This window comes from Mandrillus leucophaeus, unplaced genomic scaffold, assembly GCF_000951045.1.
Source record: "Mandrillus leucophaeus isolate KB7577 unplaced genomic scaffold, Mleu.le_1.0 Scaffold199, whole genome shotgun sequence".
Classification (NCBI taxonomy): domain Eukaryota; kingdom Metazoa; phylum Chordata; class Mammalia; order Primates; family Cercopithecidae; genus Mandrillus; species Mandrillus leucophaeus.
The window spans coordinates 514,485-533,091 of record NW_012102020.1 but is presented as its reverse complement, the minus strand read 5'-3'; the positions used below and the strand labels follow the sequence as shown (position 1 = coordinate 533,091).

The 18,607-nt window shown below is 42.8% G+C and overlaps 2 protein-coding genes across 2 annotated transcripts in view; one reads left to right on the top strand and one right to left on the bottom strand.

Moving 5' to 3' along the window:
* Positions 1 to 3,951: 3,951 nt before the first annotated feature.
* Positions 3,952 to 18,499, bottom strand: WDR53 (WD repeat domain 53). Its single transcript, XM_011978700.1, has 3 exons — positions 18,444 to 18,499; positions 10,739 to 11,234; positions 3,952 to 4,582 (listed from the first exon to the last, which is right to left on the bottom strand). Exons 2-3 carry the CDS (start codon positions 11,216 to 11,218, stop codon positions 3,986 to 3,988), a joined length of 1,077 nt encoding a protein of 358 aa, XP_011834090.1. The 5' UTR covers positions 11,219 to 11,234; positions 18,444 to 18,499; the 3' UTR covers positions 3,952 to 3,985.
* FBXO45 (F-box protein 45) overlaps positions 18,092 to 18,607 on the top strand; it is a 29,106-nt gene continuing 28,590 nt past the window's right edge. Inside the window, exons 1-2 of the mRNA XM_011978724.1 lie at positions 18,092 to 18,248; positions 18,334 to 18,512. Of these exons, the coding sequence (XP_011834114.1) occupies positions 18,092 to 18,248; positions 18,334 to 18,512 (336 nt within the window). The remainder of the gene's footprint in view (positions 18,249 to 18,333; positions 18,513 to 18,607) is intronic.

Here is an 18,607-nt window from a genome sequence, read left to right as displayed (position 1 = left end):
AAGGGATTTGCCTTGTCTCAGGTGAGACTTTGGACTGTGGATTTTTTAGTTAATGCTGAAATGAGTTAAGACTTTGGGGGACTGTTGGGAAAGCATGATTGGGTTTGAAATGTGAGGACATAAGATTTGGGAGGGGCTAAGGGTGGAATGATATGGTTTGGCTGTGTCTTTACCCAAATTTCATCTTGAATTCTCACATGTTGTGGGAGGGACCCAGTGGGAGGTAATTAAATCATGGGGCCAGGTCTTTCCTGTGCTGTTTTCATGACAGTGAATAAGTCTCACAAGATCTGATGGTTCTATAAGGGGGAGTTTCCCTGCACAAGCTCTCTCTCGTTGCCTGCTGCCATCCATGTAAGACATGACTTGCTCCTCTTTGCTTTGCACCATGATTGTGAGGCCTCCCCAACCACATGGATCTGTAAGTCCATTAAACTTTTTTCCTGGTAAATTATCCAGACTCAGGTATGTCTTTATCAGCAGCATGAAAACAGACTAGTACAAAGTGTCAAGGTACCTCACTTTCAAATAGTTCAGCAAACAAGACACACACACATACACACATATAAAACATATGCACTGTGCATTACTGTTTTTCACTAATTCTTTGCTTGTAAATAGCAAAATTGTGGTCAAGGGAGAGCCGGTCATAGGCTGATGTCACCAGAACTACACATGATTCTGCCAGAATGTGACTGATTAATCCTGAAAGTATTTCTGCCCTTGGCAAAGAGTGGTTGGGTGGCACAATATCGGCCTCAGGTTTGTGTATCCAGGACCACAAACTGTTTGTAATTTACAGAGGTTACATGAAATGTGAAATAATTTGGTAGGCCAAGGCAGGCAGATCACCTGAGGTCAGGAGTTCAAGACCAGCCTAGCCAACATGGTGAAACCCCACCTCTACTAAAAATACAAAAATTGGCCGGGCACAGTGGCTCATACCTGTAATCCCAACACTTTGGGAGTCCAAGGTGGGTGGATTACTTGAGGTCAGGAGTTCAAGACAAGCCTGGCCAACATGGTGAAACCCCATCTCTACTAAAAATACAAATAAATTAGCTGGGCTTGGTGGCGAACACCTGTAATCCCAGCTACTTGGGAGACTGAGGCACGAGAACTGCTTGAACCCGGGAGGCAGAGGTTGCAGTGAGCCAAGATCATGCCACTGCACTCCAGCCTGGGTGACAGTGAGACTGTCTCAAGAAAAAAAAAAAAAAAAGAAAAATGTGAAATGAGCATGTTTAGGTGTCTGTGAGTTGAGCATTGGTTAGGAGAATGTGTAGTCCTGATAGCTGGTGTTAAAAATAACTTGAAGAGGCTGGGTGTGGAGGCTCACGCCTGTAATCCCATCCCTTTGAGAGGCCGAGGTGGGAATCACCTGAGGTCAGGAGTTTGAGACCAGCCTGGGCAACACGGCAAAACTGAGTCTCTACTAAAAATACAAAAATTAGCTGGGTGTGGTGGCGGGTGTCTGTAATCCTAGCTACTCAAAAGGCTGAGGCAGGAGAATTGCTTGAACCTGGGAGGTGGAGGTTGCAGTGAGCTGAGATCAGACCACTGCACTCCAGCCTGGGTGACACAGCCAGACTTCCTCTCAAATAAATAAATAAATAAATAAATAAAATAAAAATAACCTGAAGAACAAGCAAAGGGTTGGGTTTAGCTGCCAGGCAATCCTGCCACCAGTTCCCTTCAGGCTTTTTTTTTCTATGCACATTTTTTTCACATTTGAACTTTCTGGGTCTCCTTCGGTTCATTTAATATCTTATGAGTACTGTTTGTGTTGGCTGGGCAGCCTAGTACAGGCCACACAATATGCTCTGAAGTGAAAAAGGGTAGGTAGTCTTTGCCTTCAAGTATCTTACACTCTAATAAGAATAGAAAAGCACGCAGTTACCCCTCGGTGCTCATGGGCTCCACACTCCGTGGAGTCAACCAACCGTGGCTCAGATGTATTCAGGGAAGAACAAACAACGGAACACATCTATACAATGATAAAAAATAATACAAATAAAAAACAATACTATTTATATAGCATTTCCACTGTATTAGGGATTATAAGTAATCGAGATCATTTAATGCATATGGGAGAATGTGCATAGGTTATTTGCAAAATATCGTTATTTTCTTTAACACAATCTTTTAAGATTCATAATCAGATCTGTGAAGATCTTTCTGCCAAATGTTTATAAATTTACTTATCATTAAATATAAATATTATCATTATCAATATTGTTTAATAATTACATAGCAATCTCATATTCACAATATTTTAAATAATTAAAATTTATATTTAATAGTAATAAGTAATACAGGTTCCAGTGATTACAACCTGTTATCTTTGGAAGATGTTTTTCAGCCTTCCACAGGTGGGGGACATTGAAATCTTGTTTCCGAGGGGTGACCACTGAAGTTCCTATCTGTCACCTTGAGTGGCCAGTTGAGTATTAGAACTGAGCTATATTCAAAATGATATGCTGGTTCTCTGTAAATTTAGGCTGGGGTGCTTTCTTTTGCTTACCCTGCCAGCGTAGCCACCCCAGCAGTATGCACCTGACTATTCTTGGACTTCTCAGTTGTGGGAGCCAATACATTCCTTTTTATTCTGTTAAGCAAATCTGAATTTGGTTTCTGTCACCTGCAACAGAAGTCCTGACTAAAACTGAACTTATGAAAAACAGATCTCTACAAACAAGAATAATGGTAACCAATCAGATGATCTCTTCAAAGCTTTGAATGTAGGTACGGTGGCTCACACCTGTAATCCCAGCACTTTGGGAGGCTAAGATAGGATTGCTTGAGGCCAGGAGTTTGAGACCAGTCTGGCCAACATAGCAAGGCTCCTCTCTATAAAAAAAATTAAATTAAAATTTAAAAAACTTTTGTAAGAGTAGGCAGTATGAGTGAAAGCTGAAAGAACATGCAGAGAAGACAGCAATCCAGGCCTCAATGAAAAGGAACCTAACTCTTGACACCCTATCTAGGCCTCTATTCTCTTTTCTATCTTCTGCTTAGTCAGAATTTCTGCTCATTAATAACTGCAATTCATTCTCACTCCACCAGCATCATGGCCTGGATTGCTGCATAACACCCTAAACTGATTTGACCCTGGAACCCTTTTTTTTAGAAACAGAGCAAAAGGTAATTGTCAGCAAAGCAATTTGGGCTTTACACAGAACAAGCAAGAACAGGTTTCCTCTTCCAACGTGGTAATGCTCATGACATCCTGGGATCAGAAATAACTAATGTTATTTATTTATTTATTTAGAGACAGAGTCGTTCTGTCGCCTAGGCTAGAGTGCAGTGGTGTGATCTTGGCTCACTGCAACCTCCACCTTCTGGGTTCAAGCGACTCTCCCATCTCAGTCTCCTGAGTAGCTTGGATTACAGGCATGTGCCACCAGGCCCCACTAATTTTTGTATTTTTAGTATAGATGGATTTTTGCGATGTTGGCCAGGCTGGTTTCTAACTCCTGACCTCAGATGATCTGCCTGCATTGGCCTCCCAAAGTGCTGGGATTACAGGCGTGAGCCACTGCACACGGCCAGAAGTAACTAATGTGGTGACCGATTTGGACCAGGATGTGGGCTTCCCTAGGGTAGGCAGCGTAACAAGGTCCTTTCCAGACAAGTCATTGTGCCTGCAATCTTCCTGGATCTTTAAGTTACATAACATCTCTAAAGTCTTAATTCCTGTGGCACTAAAATGGGGAAAAAAACTTCATTGATTCAGAACAAGAAATCAAATATATGTAAAATGGCTGGTACATGGTACACAATGAATATTCATTCTCTTCCTCCAAACTTTAATATATCACTTACTATATAAAGTATCCAATTGTCTTTTGTTCAAATATCTTAAAATTTGTACAGCAAAATAGTATGATTTTACATATAACAAACAGCTTAAATAAAGAACCAGGATCTTTTTTTAAATCTGAAAAACAGTTTTGCCACAATTCTTCAAATGTTTTTATTGGATTTAAAATTCATTTAAGGGATATACAGATATACAACTAGTTTGATCAGCTACTAATATATTTTGGTGTCCCTTTATTTTTGTACCCAAGAGCCAATTCACTTTTTCTCCATGTTCAATATTTAGCTTTGGTAAAATGTTGCCATGTTCTTCCTCATCCGTTACTGAAGCGTCAGTATTTCCACCCTGCTTGGTGCAAGTTCCTCTTTTAGGTTTCTTCCTGTGGGTACGTTTTGTAGGACTCTTCTGTTTCTTCTCAACTTCACTGTTTGCATCCCACAACATGATCTTCCCATCATTCCCTCCAGTAAGCAGCAAATAGGATTCTGGGAGAAAGCAGACCTGGGATACCCCTAAAGTGTGGCCCTTAAATCCCAGTTCCTGTTCACACTTAACTCCCATCACCCGAAAGATTCGAACCTTACCATCTTCTGCACCACAACTAAAAATATTACCACACGAAGCCACAGAGATAGAGTGGGCTAGGGCAGGGTTTAAGAGCTGACCAGGTGACTGTGGGCCTTCCATTTCTTCTGTTTCATCCTCCTGTAAATTTGTAATCCAGAGTGGTCGGGCTTTTTGAAGACTCCACAGCATCACCTTTACGTAAGAAGAAATTACACAGTCATACAAAATGCTAGTCAATTTGCTCAACTACCGTGTGCTTATTCAGCTTCTAATACAATCGTTAAAGTGGTCTGAGAATGAGCAGTAAGGTAGGTTCCCAGCAGTACAAAAAAAATAATCAAATGCTGCCATAACACGCCAGTGGAATGCTACCCCGGGACTAAAACTAGATTGCAGTAAGGTAGAATTAAACAAGATCCTGAGTAATTTTTGATTAATAAACCCCATCAAAGTGTAATTGTTAAGCAAGTTTCTAAAGGTTTTTCTGCTCTCATCTCTTCAAGTGAAACCAAACGTTATGAAATTTGCTAGTTTTAGTCTATGCTGGTTATAGGTAACAAGGCCTATCAAGTAAATAAACTCAATCTGGGTATCACTGAAATGGTTTCTATCTGGAATGCCTTTCCTTTCCTTTCACATTACCCAATTACCCATCCAAGGGGCTTAAGCTCAGTCCCGGTGCCTCCAAGAAGGCTTTCCTATTTCAGCCTGCTTCTCTTTCCTGTATCTAGTTTCTGTTCTATTAACTGACATATTCTGCTAGCTTATCAGTTTCTTGAGACTCAATTAGTCTTTGCTAATGCCTAGCATAATGGCTGAGAAAGAGGAGAAATTCCAAATGTGTCTGTTGATTAATATGACATCCTGGTATTAATTTCATTTGGCTTTTCGTTGTTGTTCCCGACCTGGTTTCTTTTGTTTTTTTTTAATAAGCTTTGTGAATGGGTTTTACATTATCATCTAGTGATTCATTCTTTTCCTGTATCAACCATTTGCAAAGAAAAATGCTCTTAATACTTTCAAAGCGAACAGACAGCTGTTTTACCATGTAGTTTACCATCATCCCTGAATTATAACTCATAATTTTAATAGACACTGGAAAAAGCATGACCTTGTTTAGACAGGAAAAGCATAGATCTGAATTGGCAAGATTAGCATTGCTGATGCTATTAAGAATTTGGTTTCCTATTCAAGGTAACTTCCCTTGTGATTATTCTTATTGGCTTATTTTCAAAAGCAGTGACATCTACTAACACTTATATTCTGCTTCTCTTAGATGAAAATCTCTTTGAATTGGGTTTATAACATTATACTATGTGATGAACAATCACTATTTGGGTGAAGTTAAAGTACTAACAAATTAAAATAAGCTAAAGTAAAACAAATAAATATTAGAAAACATAACAGGAAGGAGTGCTGAAACTTGATATGAAAATAGTTTGTTTTTGTTTTTTTTTAAATAGGGTCTCACTTTATCACCCAGGCTAGAGTGCAGTGGCACGACCATGGCTCACTGCAGCCTTCACCTCTCGGGTTCAAGTGATCCCTCCACCTCAGCCTCCCAAGTAGATGGGACTACAGGCACACACTACCACACCCAGCTAATTTTTGTAGAGACAGGGTTTTTGCTATGTTGCCCAGGCTGGTCTCCAACTGCTAGGCTCAAGCAATCCGCTCACCTCCACTTCCCAAAGTGATGGGATTACACACATCAGCCACAACGCTCAAAAAGAGTTTCTATTAAAAAATCTAAACACGGCTGGGTGCAGTGGCTCACACCTGTAATCCCAGCACTGTGGGAGGCCAAGGCGGGCGGATCACGAGGTGAGGAGATCGAGACCATCCTGGCTAACACTGTGAAACCCCGTTTCTACTAAAAATACAAAAAATTAGCTGGGTATGGTGGCGGGCGCCTGTAGTCCCAGCTGCTCGGGAGGCAGAGGCAGGAGAACGGTGTGAATCTGAGAGGCAGAGCTGAGATCATGCCACTGCACTGCTGCCTGGCCAACAGAGCAAGACTCCATCTTAAAATACATATATACATACACACAAGGAAAATGGACATTCTAGAATCTGCTAGCTTCACTGTATTGGCAGATAGCCCCAGTTCTTTCTCGTATTTTCTGTCCTCCAAAGACATTCAAACACGAACTGCACCCCAAGTGTTTCAGCAGCTGAAACACCTTTGTATTTGACTGAAACCATCTAAACGTGTCAACAGCCACCCCAGATTCTACCAAGTCTGGAATCATTCCCATGTATTGAGGATTCCAGACTGTTCCTGTCTGGACATTCCCTTTGCGCTTCTTGGCTTTTCCAAGCAGCTAAAGACTCCGAGGTGTTTCACACTTAATTTCTCAACCAGCTGTTCAAGCAGTTATCATCCTAAGCAAGAGAGCCAGAGACACTGAAAGAAAACAATGTAAGTGTTTGGGGCTCACGGTTCTGTAAAACATCGAAGGGAGAAAAAGTGGGGAACCAGCAAATGTTCAGAAGTGAATGTAATAGTAACAAAGTGACTTTTCAAAAAAAAAATCCCCCTTTTACAAAAACGTTTCTTTCCATATAAAAGACTCATCTTCAAGATAAAGAGCCTCTTAAGGCCAGGTGCAGTGGCTCATGCCTATAATCCCAGCACTTTGGGAGGTCAAAGCAGAAGGACTGCTTGAGCCCAGGAGTTCAAGACCAGCCTGGGGAACATAGGGAGCCAGCCCTCCTCTCTAGAAAAAATAAAAAAAATTAGCTGGGTGTGATGGCTTGTGCCTGCAGTCCCAGCTACACAGGAGGATGAGGTGGGAGGATCACTTGACGGAGTGCGAGGCTGTGGCGAGCTATAATTATACCACTGCACTCCAGCCTGGATGACAAAGACCCTGTCTCAAACACAAACAAAACAGCCTTCTCCACCATTCTGGTCTGTAAGTGTTGATATTTTGGTCTTACAAAATTGAGAAAGAATAACAAACCTTTGAATCATCTGTTTTCAGATGCAGAAAGGGGCAGGGAAAGAACATCAACATGTATGCTACAGAAATATGACAGTTTTAATTTTCTAAGTCTTTCAAGAAAAAAAGTATAGTTGAATGGTAGGTATACAGGTATTTATTTAATTTTTTTTTTTTTTTTTTTTTGAGACAAGGTCTCCCTCTGTCACCCAGACTAGAGTGCAGAGGCACAATCTTGGCTCACTGCGACCTCAACCTCCCGGGCTCAAGCAATTCTCCCATCTCAGTCCCCCAAGTAGCTGGGACTACAGGTGCTCACCATGCGCCTGGCTAATTTTTCTATCTTTTGTAGAGACGTGGTTTCGCTATGTTGCCCAGGCTGGTCACAAACTCCTGAGCTCAAGCAATCCACCTCCCATGGCCTCCCAAAGTGCTAGGATTAAAGGCATGAGCCACCATGCCCAACCTAATGTTATTCTTTATACCTCACATATATAAATATTACTTTGTACCTATTAAATAAAAAATTAAGCAGTCTCAAGTGTCTTAACGAACCACACTTTGCTTTTAAGTTCCTTGCCTCTTTGAATGTGCTTTGCCTATTTTATTTTTTTGAGACAAGGTCTCACTTTGTCACCCAGGCTGGAGTGCAGTGGCAAGATCACGGTTCACTACAACCTCGACCTCCCTGGGCTCAGGTGATCCTCCCACGTCAACTTCCCAAGTAGCTGGGACCATAGGTGCATGCTAGCACACCTGGCTAATTTTTGTAATTTTTTTGTAGAGATAGGGTTTTGCCATGTTGCCCAGGCTGGTCTCGAACTCCCAGGCTCAAGTGATCTGCCTGCCTTGGCCTCCCAAAGTGCTGGGATCCCAGGCATGAGCCCTCAGGCACGTAAGCTACCACGCCTGGCCCTGCCTAATTATTCAAACCTAAGTCAAAAGAAATAATTTGATAATTACTGTTACATAAGAACAAAGATAGGTGTGCTGAACATGGCAATCATTCAATTGCTGCCTTGAGATAAAATCTGTTTGCTCAGAGAGCAGGAACTCAAAATAGTCACAACTCCCTTCCACTATTATTATGCTGACATTCTTGGGCTCCCCCATAGACTGGCTATCCTTAAGTTTAGGATAATACTAGATGAACAGGTTTTAGGAAGAAAACTGTGGAAAAAATTATAGAGTTTCAACTTCAGTTAAGGAAATAATTTCTTAAAAGCATGGTTGTACGGCTGTTACATCACAACCCAGTGTAGAAACAAATCTACCACGAACGTTCAGCAATTTTGCCAGGCAAATCGAAATAAGAAATTACCTGAGCCTCCCTTTTTCAAAATACTTGTTTCCTGGGCTGTTCACTAGCAAGTGCCTGCCACTAAAACGTCTTACCTGGAACTGGTGGTAAGAGAGTAAATTCTGAATGCCCATTCCTTATCTAATCTGAAAAGTACACATCACTTTTGCATACCTAATTGTCTATCGCCATGCCTAGTGGTTAATTAACGAGCTACTGATGGAAAACTGGTATAGCTGAAGGATGACAGAACGACTACTCAAAGACACACTGTACAATCTGCCTACTTAAAACATGTCCACCTGGTTGTACAGCTCTTTCTTTACAACCACAAGGGCAGATTATTACCACTAGGGTGGAGGATGTACGAGATTTATAAAGGGCTTGGTCAAAACCTAGGAGTGGAAAAGGAAGGTAGAGGTTGCAGGGTCACTATGCCCCACACATGTAGAGTGAGTCTCAACCCAGGCACTATCGATGTTTTTTGGGGAACAATTCTTTATTGTTTGGAGATATCCCAGCATTGCAGGACAGCCACTGATTCTGCCTACTGAATACTGGTAGCTTGCAGGAGAGGGGAACAGCATGGTGACAACAAAAACAGTCTCATCATTCTTAAATTATAAGGGGGATGCAGGGTTGGGGAGGGAGAGGTAAAGACCACTAGCCAAGAGGGTGGAAGTCAAAACTTCTGATGCTATTAAAAAGAACACAGAATCTTAGAAGATACTGTATGCAACTGAGAACAGAGACTAAATGCCTAAACAGTGCTGGACACAGGTCATTCTCAATGGTTCTCTCTCTAGAAGCCACCTCATCCCAAACCAAGACACTTTTCTGTGACATTACTGATGATACTCTGCTTGAATACCTGTCATCCTAGAGAAAAAACAGCCTTAGGAGCCAGAGAGATTGAGCTTTGAATCCCAGTCAGGTGGCTATGTAGATACTTAATGTGAATTTCAGTTTCTTTATTAAAAAAAAAAAAAACAAAATCACTAGGATGATGTGACTAGAATTAAAACGAATATACACAAAGCACTGTCAAGAACCAAGTGCTCAACAGAGAGAAATCGTGACGACTGTCACTCCCGTGATGAGATTTACTCTCAAGAGGAAGCACATCCTGCCATGGGAACGTTCAAGCTATTTGAAAACGTTTACGTTAAGCCCAAATCTGCTTTCCCATGACTTCTCTTACAAAGACCAGCATATTCCATTTTTTTCCCTCAAGAAAACTAAGAATTAAACACCTCCAGTTCTCTACATAATGGGGTTTCTAGATATATCTGCTTTCCTGATGGACTTCCTCTGGATTTGGGCAATTTGTGATGTTCCTTTCTTTTTCCTTTTTTTCTTTTTGAGACAGAGTCTCATTCTGTTGCCCAGGCTTGAGCGCAGTGGTGAGATCTCGATTGATTGCAACCTCTGCCTCCCGGGTTCAAGCAATTCTGCCTCAGGCTCCCAAGTAGCTGGGATTGCAGGCGCCCGCCAGCACGCCTGGCTAATTTTTGTATGTTTAGTAGAGACAGGGTTTCACCATGTTGGCCAGGCTGGTCTTGAACTCCTGACCTCAAGTGATCTGCCCACCTTGGCCTCCCAAAGTGCCGGGATTACAGGCATGAGCCACCACGCCCAGCCGTGATGCTCCTTTCAAAACTCAGCATTGAATACGGTGCTTTGATCCTGATCACCAATACACAATATTTCAGTTAATGTACCCCAGAACTTTAAAGTAAAAACAGATCCCTCTCACTTTTTGTTTAAACAGAGTTTATAGAGAATGGGTGGACCAACTCTGCCTTTAGTACTCACCGTTGTTTGTTTAAACAGATGTTTACAACCAAATATTTGAATTTTCAGGTTTTAGGAATATCTTACAGTACAGAGAAAGGAAGAGTAAAGGATTAACGATTACTTTGTGAATAAATTCTACTAGATTTTATCAGACTAGCATTAAATGTAGAAATAAGGCTTATCATTCATAAATGGATATGTTAGTAGAAAACAGAAAAAGCAAAGGTATTTGGTGTGATCAATAATTTGATTCTGTTAGCAAATCCCACTCAGAAATTCTCCAAGTACTCTGTGCAAAAGCATCACCTGCATATCCAGTCCACATGACACCAGGCTCTGAGGCCTCTGAGGTCGAAAAGCCACTGAAGAGCAGATGTTGGAGTGTCTCTTCAAGGATCTGACGACCTTCTTGTTCTCCACGTCTAGGATTTTGATCGCCCCAGAGTCATCGGCAGAAGCCAGCAGGTTTTCAGTTTGATTCAATGAAAGACAATTGATTTCTTCTTCATTCACATGAAAATGGTCCAAGGAATCTTTGAGGGACCTGACATCCAGTACACTAATGGTTTCTCCATGTGAGGCATAGAGCTTGGTGGGGCAGGAGGGAGAAAATAAGACACTGGTAACATCATCAGCCCCTTGGAACCGCATGTGTCCTAATGGAGTTCCATCTTCACCCCAAGCCGTGAGATCTCCACCCTCCGCTCCGGAAGCCAGCAGCCCTTCTTTACTTGCATTTAGGCAGAGGACAGGAGAAGAATGTCCGCCAGTCCACTTGACTGCCATAATGGTCCCGAAGACTCTGTGAAGGGGAAACAACTGTAATCTCATGTTTTATGCATTGACTTGATGGTAGGAGACAGACGTAATCAACAGTATTTCATAAAGACATCTTAAAAAAACTAAATTTTTTTTTTTTAAAAAAAAGGACACTTAAAGATCAAGTCTCCAAAAGCCTAGCTGAACACAGGGTTGTATCCTGGCTGGCAAATGCTTCAGTGGGCTTCCTTTGCCATCAGGGATCTAGGTAAGGCTGGTCCTCCAGTCTTTGATATGGAACCCACAGAAGAATAAACACTAAATATTTTAAATTAGGAAAAATTCTATTAAAGAGAGGGCTGCAAAATCATCAGGTTATACCTCTTATCTGAATAATGTTTTAGATGATGAGCTCTGTAGCCAGGCTCTCCAGGTTTGTAGTAGCTAGGTGACTGGGCAAATTACTGAACCTCTCTGTCACTCACTTTTCTTCTCTATAAAATGAGGATAATAACAACACTTATTTCATAGGATCATAATACATGTAAATCACACATAATGGTGCCTGGCACATAATGAGTACTCAACAAGTATTCCTATTGTTACTTTTTCTGTTTTTATTAGGCTGGTCCAAAGTGGCATCACATGTACTGCACCAGTACTCTCCAAGTGTGGTCCCCAGACCAGCAGCATCAGCACCACCTAGGAACTTGTCAGAAATGCAAACTGTCAGACCCAACACCGGATCTACTGAATCTGAAACTCTGGGGGTGAGACCAAGCAATGTGCTTTTGTTGTTGTTGTTGTTTTGTTCTCTGAGATGGAGTCTCGCTGCTGTTGGTCCAGGCTGGAGTGCAATGGACGATCTCAGCTCACTGCAACCTCCACCTCCCGGTTTCCAGCAATTCTCCTGCCTCAGCCTCCCGGGTAGCTGAGATAACAGGCACCCAGCAACAAGCCTGGCTAATTTTTGTATTTTTAGTAGAGATGGGGTTTCTCCATGTTGGCCAGGCTGGTCTCAAACTCCAGACCTCAGGTGATCCACCTGCCTCGGCCTCCCAAAGTGTTGGGATTATAGGCGTGAGCCACCGTACCTGGCCGCAATGTGTTTTAGTAAGTTCTCCGGGTGATCCTGATGTACAATGGAATTGCAGAATCTGTATTGCACTAATAACCACCTGGGGAACTGGTGAAAATGGCAGGCCCTTGGGTCTTCCCACCAGATACTTATTCAGTAGGTTATCTAATTTTATTCTCAAAGCAACCCTTTTGATTGGTATTATTCCATTTTAGGGATAATAAAACTGAGTCTCAGAAATGTTAAATAATTTTCCCAAGGTCACTTGACTCTTAGGATTTGTAAGGGATCCCAAATGTTTTGCCTTTGAGACAGGGTTTTGCTCTGTCACCCAGGTGGAGTGCAGTGGCACAATCGTGGCTCACTGCAGCCTCGACCTCCCAGGCCTAAGCAATCCTCCCACCTCAGTCTCCTGAGTAGCTCAGACCACTTATGTGCACCACCATGCCTGGCTAATTTTTATTTTATTTTATTTTATCTTATGTTTTTGCAAAGTCGGGGGGGGTCTCCCTATGTTGCCCAGGTTCCAAATATTTAAATAATGAAGGTCCTTTTCTAACAACTCCACCTGACAACGGTTTTGTTATTAGTCTTTGAAGAAACAGAAAATGACCAAAAATTACTAGTAAGTCATCAGTGCTTTAAAATGTACTCACATATGTTTAATCATATTATCATCTGCCTGCATTTACACAACAGTGCAAAATTTAGATTTCTGATCCTCTAGGAATCCCAGATATAGACACACTGGAAATGCCACATAATACTGGCCTGCCTTGCCTGCCTGCTGGTCAAGGCAAAAAAGGAATCAGGGCAATTTATACAACTCTACTCTTGGTCAAGACAAAAGGAAGCAAACAAATCTATCTCGACAAATTTAATTTTTAATTTCATAAGCGAAAGGAGAACTTACCCGAGTGCCAGACCCCAGAGCTGCTATGCTATTTCCAGGTAAGATACTTGAATTTAGCCCAATGGTACAGAGATAAATTTCCTTATTTGGAAAAATCATTTAAAATAATCTGGCAATCTGCCCAAAGTTTCCATTTCCAACACAAAGCTTTTTTTTTTTTTTTTTGGAGACAGAGTCTTGCTCTGTCACCCAGGTTGGAGTGCAATGGCGCAGTCTCAGCTCACTGCAACCTCTGCCTCTGCCTCCTATGTTTAAGCGATTCTCCTGCCTCAGCCTCCCAAGTAGCTGAGACTATAGGCGCCCACCACCATGCCAGGCTAATGTTTGCATTTTTAGTAGAGACAGGGTTTCACCATGTTGGCCAGGCTGGTCTTGAACTTCTGACCTTAAGTGATCTGCCCACCTCAGCCTCCCAAAGTGCTGGGATTATAGGCGTGAGCCACCGCACCCAGCTTCCCCCTACTTTTAGTCACACACAGGATCACTAATTAGACTGCAAAAAAATCACTGATCTATTAGTAATCAAGGTAACAGAAACGTGGTCACAAAATCAAATATAGAAATGTTCATAAAACTAAAATGGAAAAAAGACAAAATTAAACTTTGTTTTCAAGCAGAAGCACTCAATTAATATACAGAAGAAACTAATTGGAGACTGAAGCAGTAATATTTAAAGGAGAGGACTGGAGAGGAAATGACTCAGAGGGAGGTAAAAACAGGGAGCCCTGGTGGTTTGATTTTTGCTGACAAGTACTGAAACAGCAGCAGGTAAATATGCTGTAACGAAGACTGTTGCCAAAAGTTCCAGATAAACCAAGATTTTAAACGAAAGGCACTGATAGTATTTAGGCTAAGGAACTGTAATACTGACTTATCTCATGATAAAGATGCTATTCTACAAATTTGAATTGAATATTGAAAAGTCAATTTAAGTTACAATTTTAACAATTTCAATTTTTTTTTTTTTTTTTGAGACAGGGTCTTGCTCTGTCATGCAGGCCTTGACCTCCCCAGCCTCAAGTGATCCTCCCACCTTAGCCTCCTGGTTAGCTGGGACTACAGGCTCTCGCCACCAAACCCACCTAATTTTTTGTATTTTTTTGTAGAGATGAGGTTTCCCCACATTCCCCAGGCTGCTCTCGAACTCCTGGGCTCAAGCGATCCTCCCGTCTCAGCCTCTCAAAGTGCTAGGATCATAGGCATGAGCCACTGCACCCAGCCAATGCTTTCAAATCTTTAGAATGTTGATCATTTCTTTCCCAGCCTCTTCTTCGAGGCCAGGCTGGTCTCGAACTCCTGACTTCAGATGATCTGCCCGCCTCAGCCTCCCAAAGTGCTGGGATTACAGGCGCGAGCCACGGTGCCTGGCCGAGAGCATTTTTTAAAAGGGTGAAGTGCCACAGCTGGCAGTTCTCATCGGCCAGATCATTGCTATGATGAATCAACTTTGAAGTCAGGAGGTCTATACTCTAGAGCATTAAGATTTGCTGATATTTGTGTGCATACAGGTTTTGGATCCCAGCTGGGATTTTAGGTTTTCTCTGAAACAAGAATGAGGCAGGGTTTCTAATGCTCCTATTTCTCCATTACAAATCTACCCACAGGAGAGCCAAATAAATGTTGACCGACAGACAAACGTTTTAGCAGGTTTTCTAATTTAACTCTTTTCTAGAAAAGATTTAACTCAATCTTCAAGGTTCATTTGGTTAAGTTTTACTCCAAAGTATGAGAAGATAGGCAATAAACGAATTTTGTCCCTAAAGGGAGTATTATAAAGACTACAGTTCCTATAAATTTTTCCACAATGGAACCAGTAGTAACTCTTGTTCTATTAGTCTCACAAGACCCCAAGAACAGCTCTATCTTATTAAACGCTACACACTAAACTCCTGCTCTCTAAATCACTATCTTATTAAACGCTACACACTAAACTCCTGCTCTCTAAATCGCAGATAATATTTACTGATTGTTTTCCAGTCAGAAAAATAAAAACAAATAACGATTCCTGGGAATGTTAAAAAAAAAAAAAAAAAAAAAGGTCGGGGAGGCTGGGCGTGGTGGTTCGTGCCTGCAATTCTAGCACTTTGGGAGGCTGGGGCGGGCGGATCACTTGAGGTCAGGAGTTTAAGACCAGCCTGGCCAAGATGGAGAAAACCTGTCTCTACTAAAAATACAAAAATGAGCTGGGCGTGGTGGTGTGTGCCTGTAATCCCAGCTACTTGGGAGGCTGAGGCAGGAGAATTGCTTGAACCTGGGAAGTGGAGGTTGCAGTGGTGAGCTGAGATTGTGCACTGCACTCCAGCCTGGGTGAGAGTGAGGCTCTGTCTCAAAAAAAAAAAAAAAAAAAGGCCGAGGGAAGTTTGGAAAGCCCCAGAAATCCATACACTCTGTGGCTATTAATTTAGTCAATCAAGATTTATCGTGCAAAGCATTGATCAGTGATTCAACCAGAGCCTCCAAAATCATTTACTTAGTCTATAAAATTAAAATGATTTGTTATTGTTTGAAACACACCAAAGAACACTATCAAAAAGTTAAACAATCAGATTGCTGTGATAGAAGGGTAGTGGGAAGAAATGTAATTAAAGTTGGGTTAAATCAAAACAATTTTTCAGAAATGAGTTGGCAAGCCACTGTTTCTTGCTTTTCTGACTGCAACTGGAAAAGCCTGGCAGAAAGAGGTGAAGTGTCACCATCCTCACATTCATGTATCAAGTCAACAAGCTTCTCCTTTCCTATCGAGTTGCCTAAAGCGTCAAGCACAGCAGTTAATCATATCCTACTGTAAATTACTTTAATCAGATAATAGATCACTTCCTTCTAATACCTACTGAAATCATATTGAGTGGGTGAGGGAAAGGTGAGTTTTTCTTGTTTTTTTTTTTGAGACCGGGTCTCCCTCTGTTACCCATACTGGAGTGCAGTGGCCCAATCTCTGCTCACTGCAACCTCCACCTTGTGGGCTCAAGTGATCCTCCCACCTCAGTCTCCCAGGTAGCTGGGATTACAGGCATGCACCACCACGCCCAGCTAATTACTGTATTTTTTGTAGAGACAGGATTTCACCATGTTGCCCAAGCTGGTGTAACTCCTGAGCTCAAGGAATCCGCCCACCTCAGCCTCCCAAAGTGCTGGGATTACAGCCATGAGCCACCGTGCCCTGCCAGGTGAGTTATTTTGAGAGCAATTTTTTTTTTTTTTTTTTTTTTGAGACAGAGTTTCACTCTTGCTGTCCAGGCTGGAGTGCAATGGCGCAATTTCGGCTCATTGTAACCTCCGCCTCCTGGGTCCAAGCGATTCTTGTGCCTCAGCCTCCTGAGTAGCTGGGATTACAGGCGCCCGCCACCACGACCGGCTAATTTTTGTATGTTTAGTAGAGACAAGGTTTCACCATGTTGGCCAGGCTGGTCTCGAATTCCTGACTTCAGGTGATCTGCCCGCCTCAGCCTCCCAAAGTGCTGGGATTACAGGCGTGAGCCACGGCGCCTGGCCGAGAGCATTTTTTAAAAGGGTGAAGTGCCGCAGCTGGCAGTTCTCATCGGCCAGAGCGCAGAATGAGTACTGAACATGGGGAAGGGGCTTGGCGGGGTGGGTGATGAGCAGGTGAAAGATCTGTAAAAAAGAAAAGGAGGGGCTGAGAAGGGTAATCTTTTACTTTGAAATTCTACCTGGGGCACTTAGGAGACGGTCTGCCGTTGAAAGTCACCTCAGCGACTGGGCTAGAGATTAGCACCAGAAAAACATCGGATCCTTCAAAGGTTCTACCTCGGCTGTACTGTGACAGGATAAAGGCCAGTCTTTAAAAATGAATGATCTCGAATCACTCTGCACCAGTCATAACATCACTGTCCCTTTCAAGCGCTTGTGCCTTTAAGGCTGTTCATTCTGTCTAGTTCATTATCTCGTTTTCAGATGGATCAACTCTGCTTATCCTCGAAAACTTAAAGAAATTAGTGAGAGAGAGTCACCATCACCATAGTCAGCAGAGGTCAACTTTTCTTTACCGGCTTGGGGTTTCTAAAGCTGGACTTGATGTGGAGAAGCTGGATAGCAACCAAAATGACTGAAGGGCTGTGGCGCTGGCATTGGTAAGAATGAAAATTAGGGTTACTGGACTTTGTGAAAAAGACATATGAGAACGGACAGGCGAGTAATAATCAAACACCATGTATCAGAGGGTAGGGAAGGTAGCTGCCGTTCCTTTGCTTTTACTAGAGACTAAGAGATAGATATAGCAAGAAGCTTCAGAAAAGATTTCTTACTACATAAAGGTTCCAAGACATTGGAGTTGACTAAGGGAGTCTGTGAACTTTATTATTTTAATTACTTACCTCATGGAGTTGTTTTGAGAATTATGTATATAAAAATCTGCGTAAATGACCTAGTATAGTGCCTGGTTCACACCGTGACTCAAATGATGGTTATTATTATTCTCTTACTAAGCATTCTTTAAAGGCTGTCGGAAAACTTTTGGGGCCACCTAGGAAATCGTAGTATAATCAAATAATGCTGAAATTCGTGTGTGTGTGTGTGTGTGTGTGTGTGTGTGTGTCTGAGGTAGGACCTCCCTCTGTCGCCCAGGTTGGAGCACAGCAGTCGATTATGGTTCACCGCACCCTCGACCTCCCGGGCTCAGCCTCCCAAGTAGCTGGGACCAGAGGCGCACGCCGCCACCCTCGGCTAATTTTTCTATAGTTTGTAGCGACACGGTCTCTCAATGTTGCCCAGGCTGGGATGCTGAAATTCTTCCCTTTCCAAGAATCCATCTATAAGCATGGCCTCCACGTCATTCTCCCTATTGGAATGTTTAATTGACTAAAACTACATTGCCTTCATCTGCTTACTAAGCGGTGGCTCCAGTAAAGACCACACCTTGTCCAAAAGACAGAAGCAGTTAATTAGCACTCAAATGGCACTCGAAGGCGTGGGCGCGGGGGTGTTCAGTCGCAGCCACCTTACTTTCCGAAGGCACACAGGCACAGACGTTGGGCTAACTGCCGATATTCGGGGAGAACGAGAGCCTGACCAGGTCAAGACGGCCTCCGCTGCCCAAGCTACACAAAAAGGTGGGGGAGCTAGGAACTGGCCAGCAAGGAAAGAAAAGTTTCACGCGCTGAGTTGGAGTCTGAAGCAAGGACCTAACTGACACAGGGAAACGTCACAGGAAACGGGGCCCAGGAGAGCAGACGCGGAGCCACCAGACCAGAAAGAGGAAAAGGCACTGGAAAGCAGCATCAAAGCCACCGGCCCCAGCCTCATACCTGCTCTTCCCGCTCCCCTCCTCGGCGCCCAGTGATGACCTCACCCGCCGGCGTCCAATCCCGTCGAGCGTAAGGCGCGAGGCGGCGCAGCCAAACAGTCACATCCGGGGCCGAGAGGAACCGCGAACGAGCTGGGCGTGCGCCCTTGCTTCGTGCCCTCAACC

What these genes read in the sequence shown, in the direction of transcription:
- WDR53 (XM_011978700.1), bottom strand. Translation starts at nt 11,218, where the DNA reads ATGGCAGTCAAGTGGACTGGCGGACATTCTTCTCCTGTCCTCTGCCTA. An exon ending in CATGTGGACTGGATATGCAG is followed by an intron (nt 4,583 to 10,738) that starts GTGATGCTTTTG and finishes TCTTACGTAAAG; the next exon opens with GTGATGCTGTGGAGTCTTCA.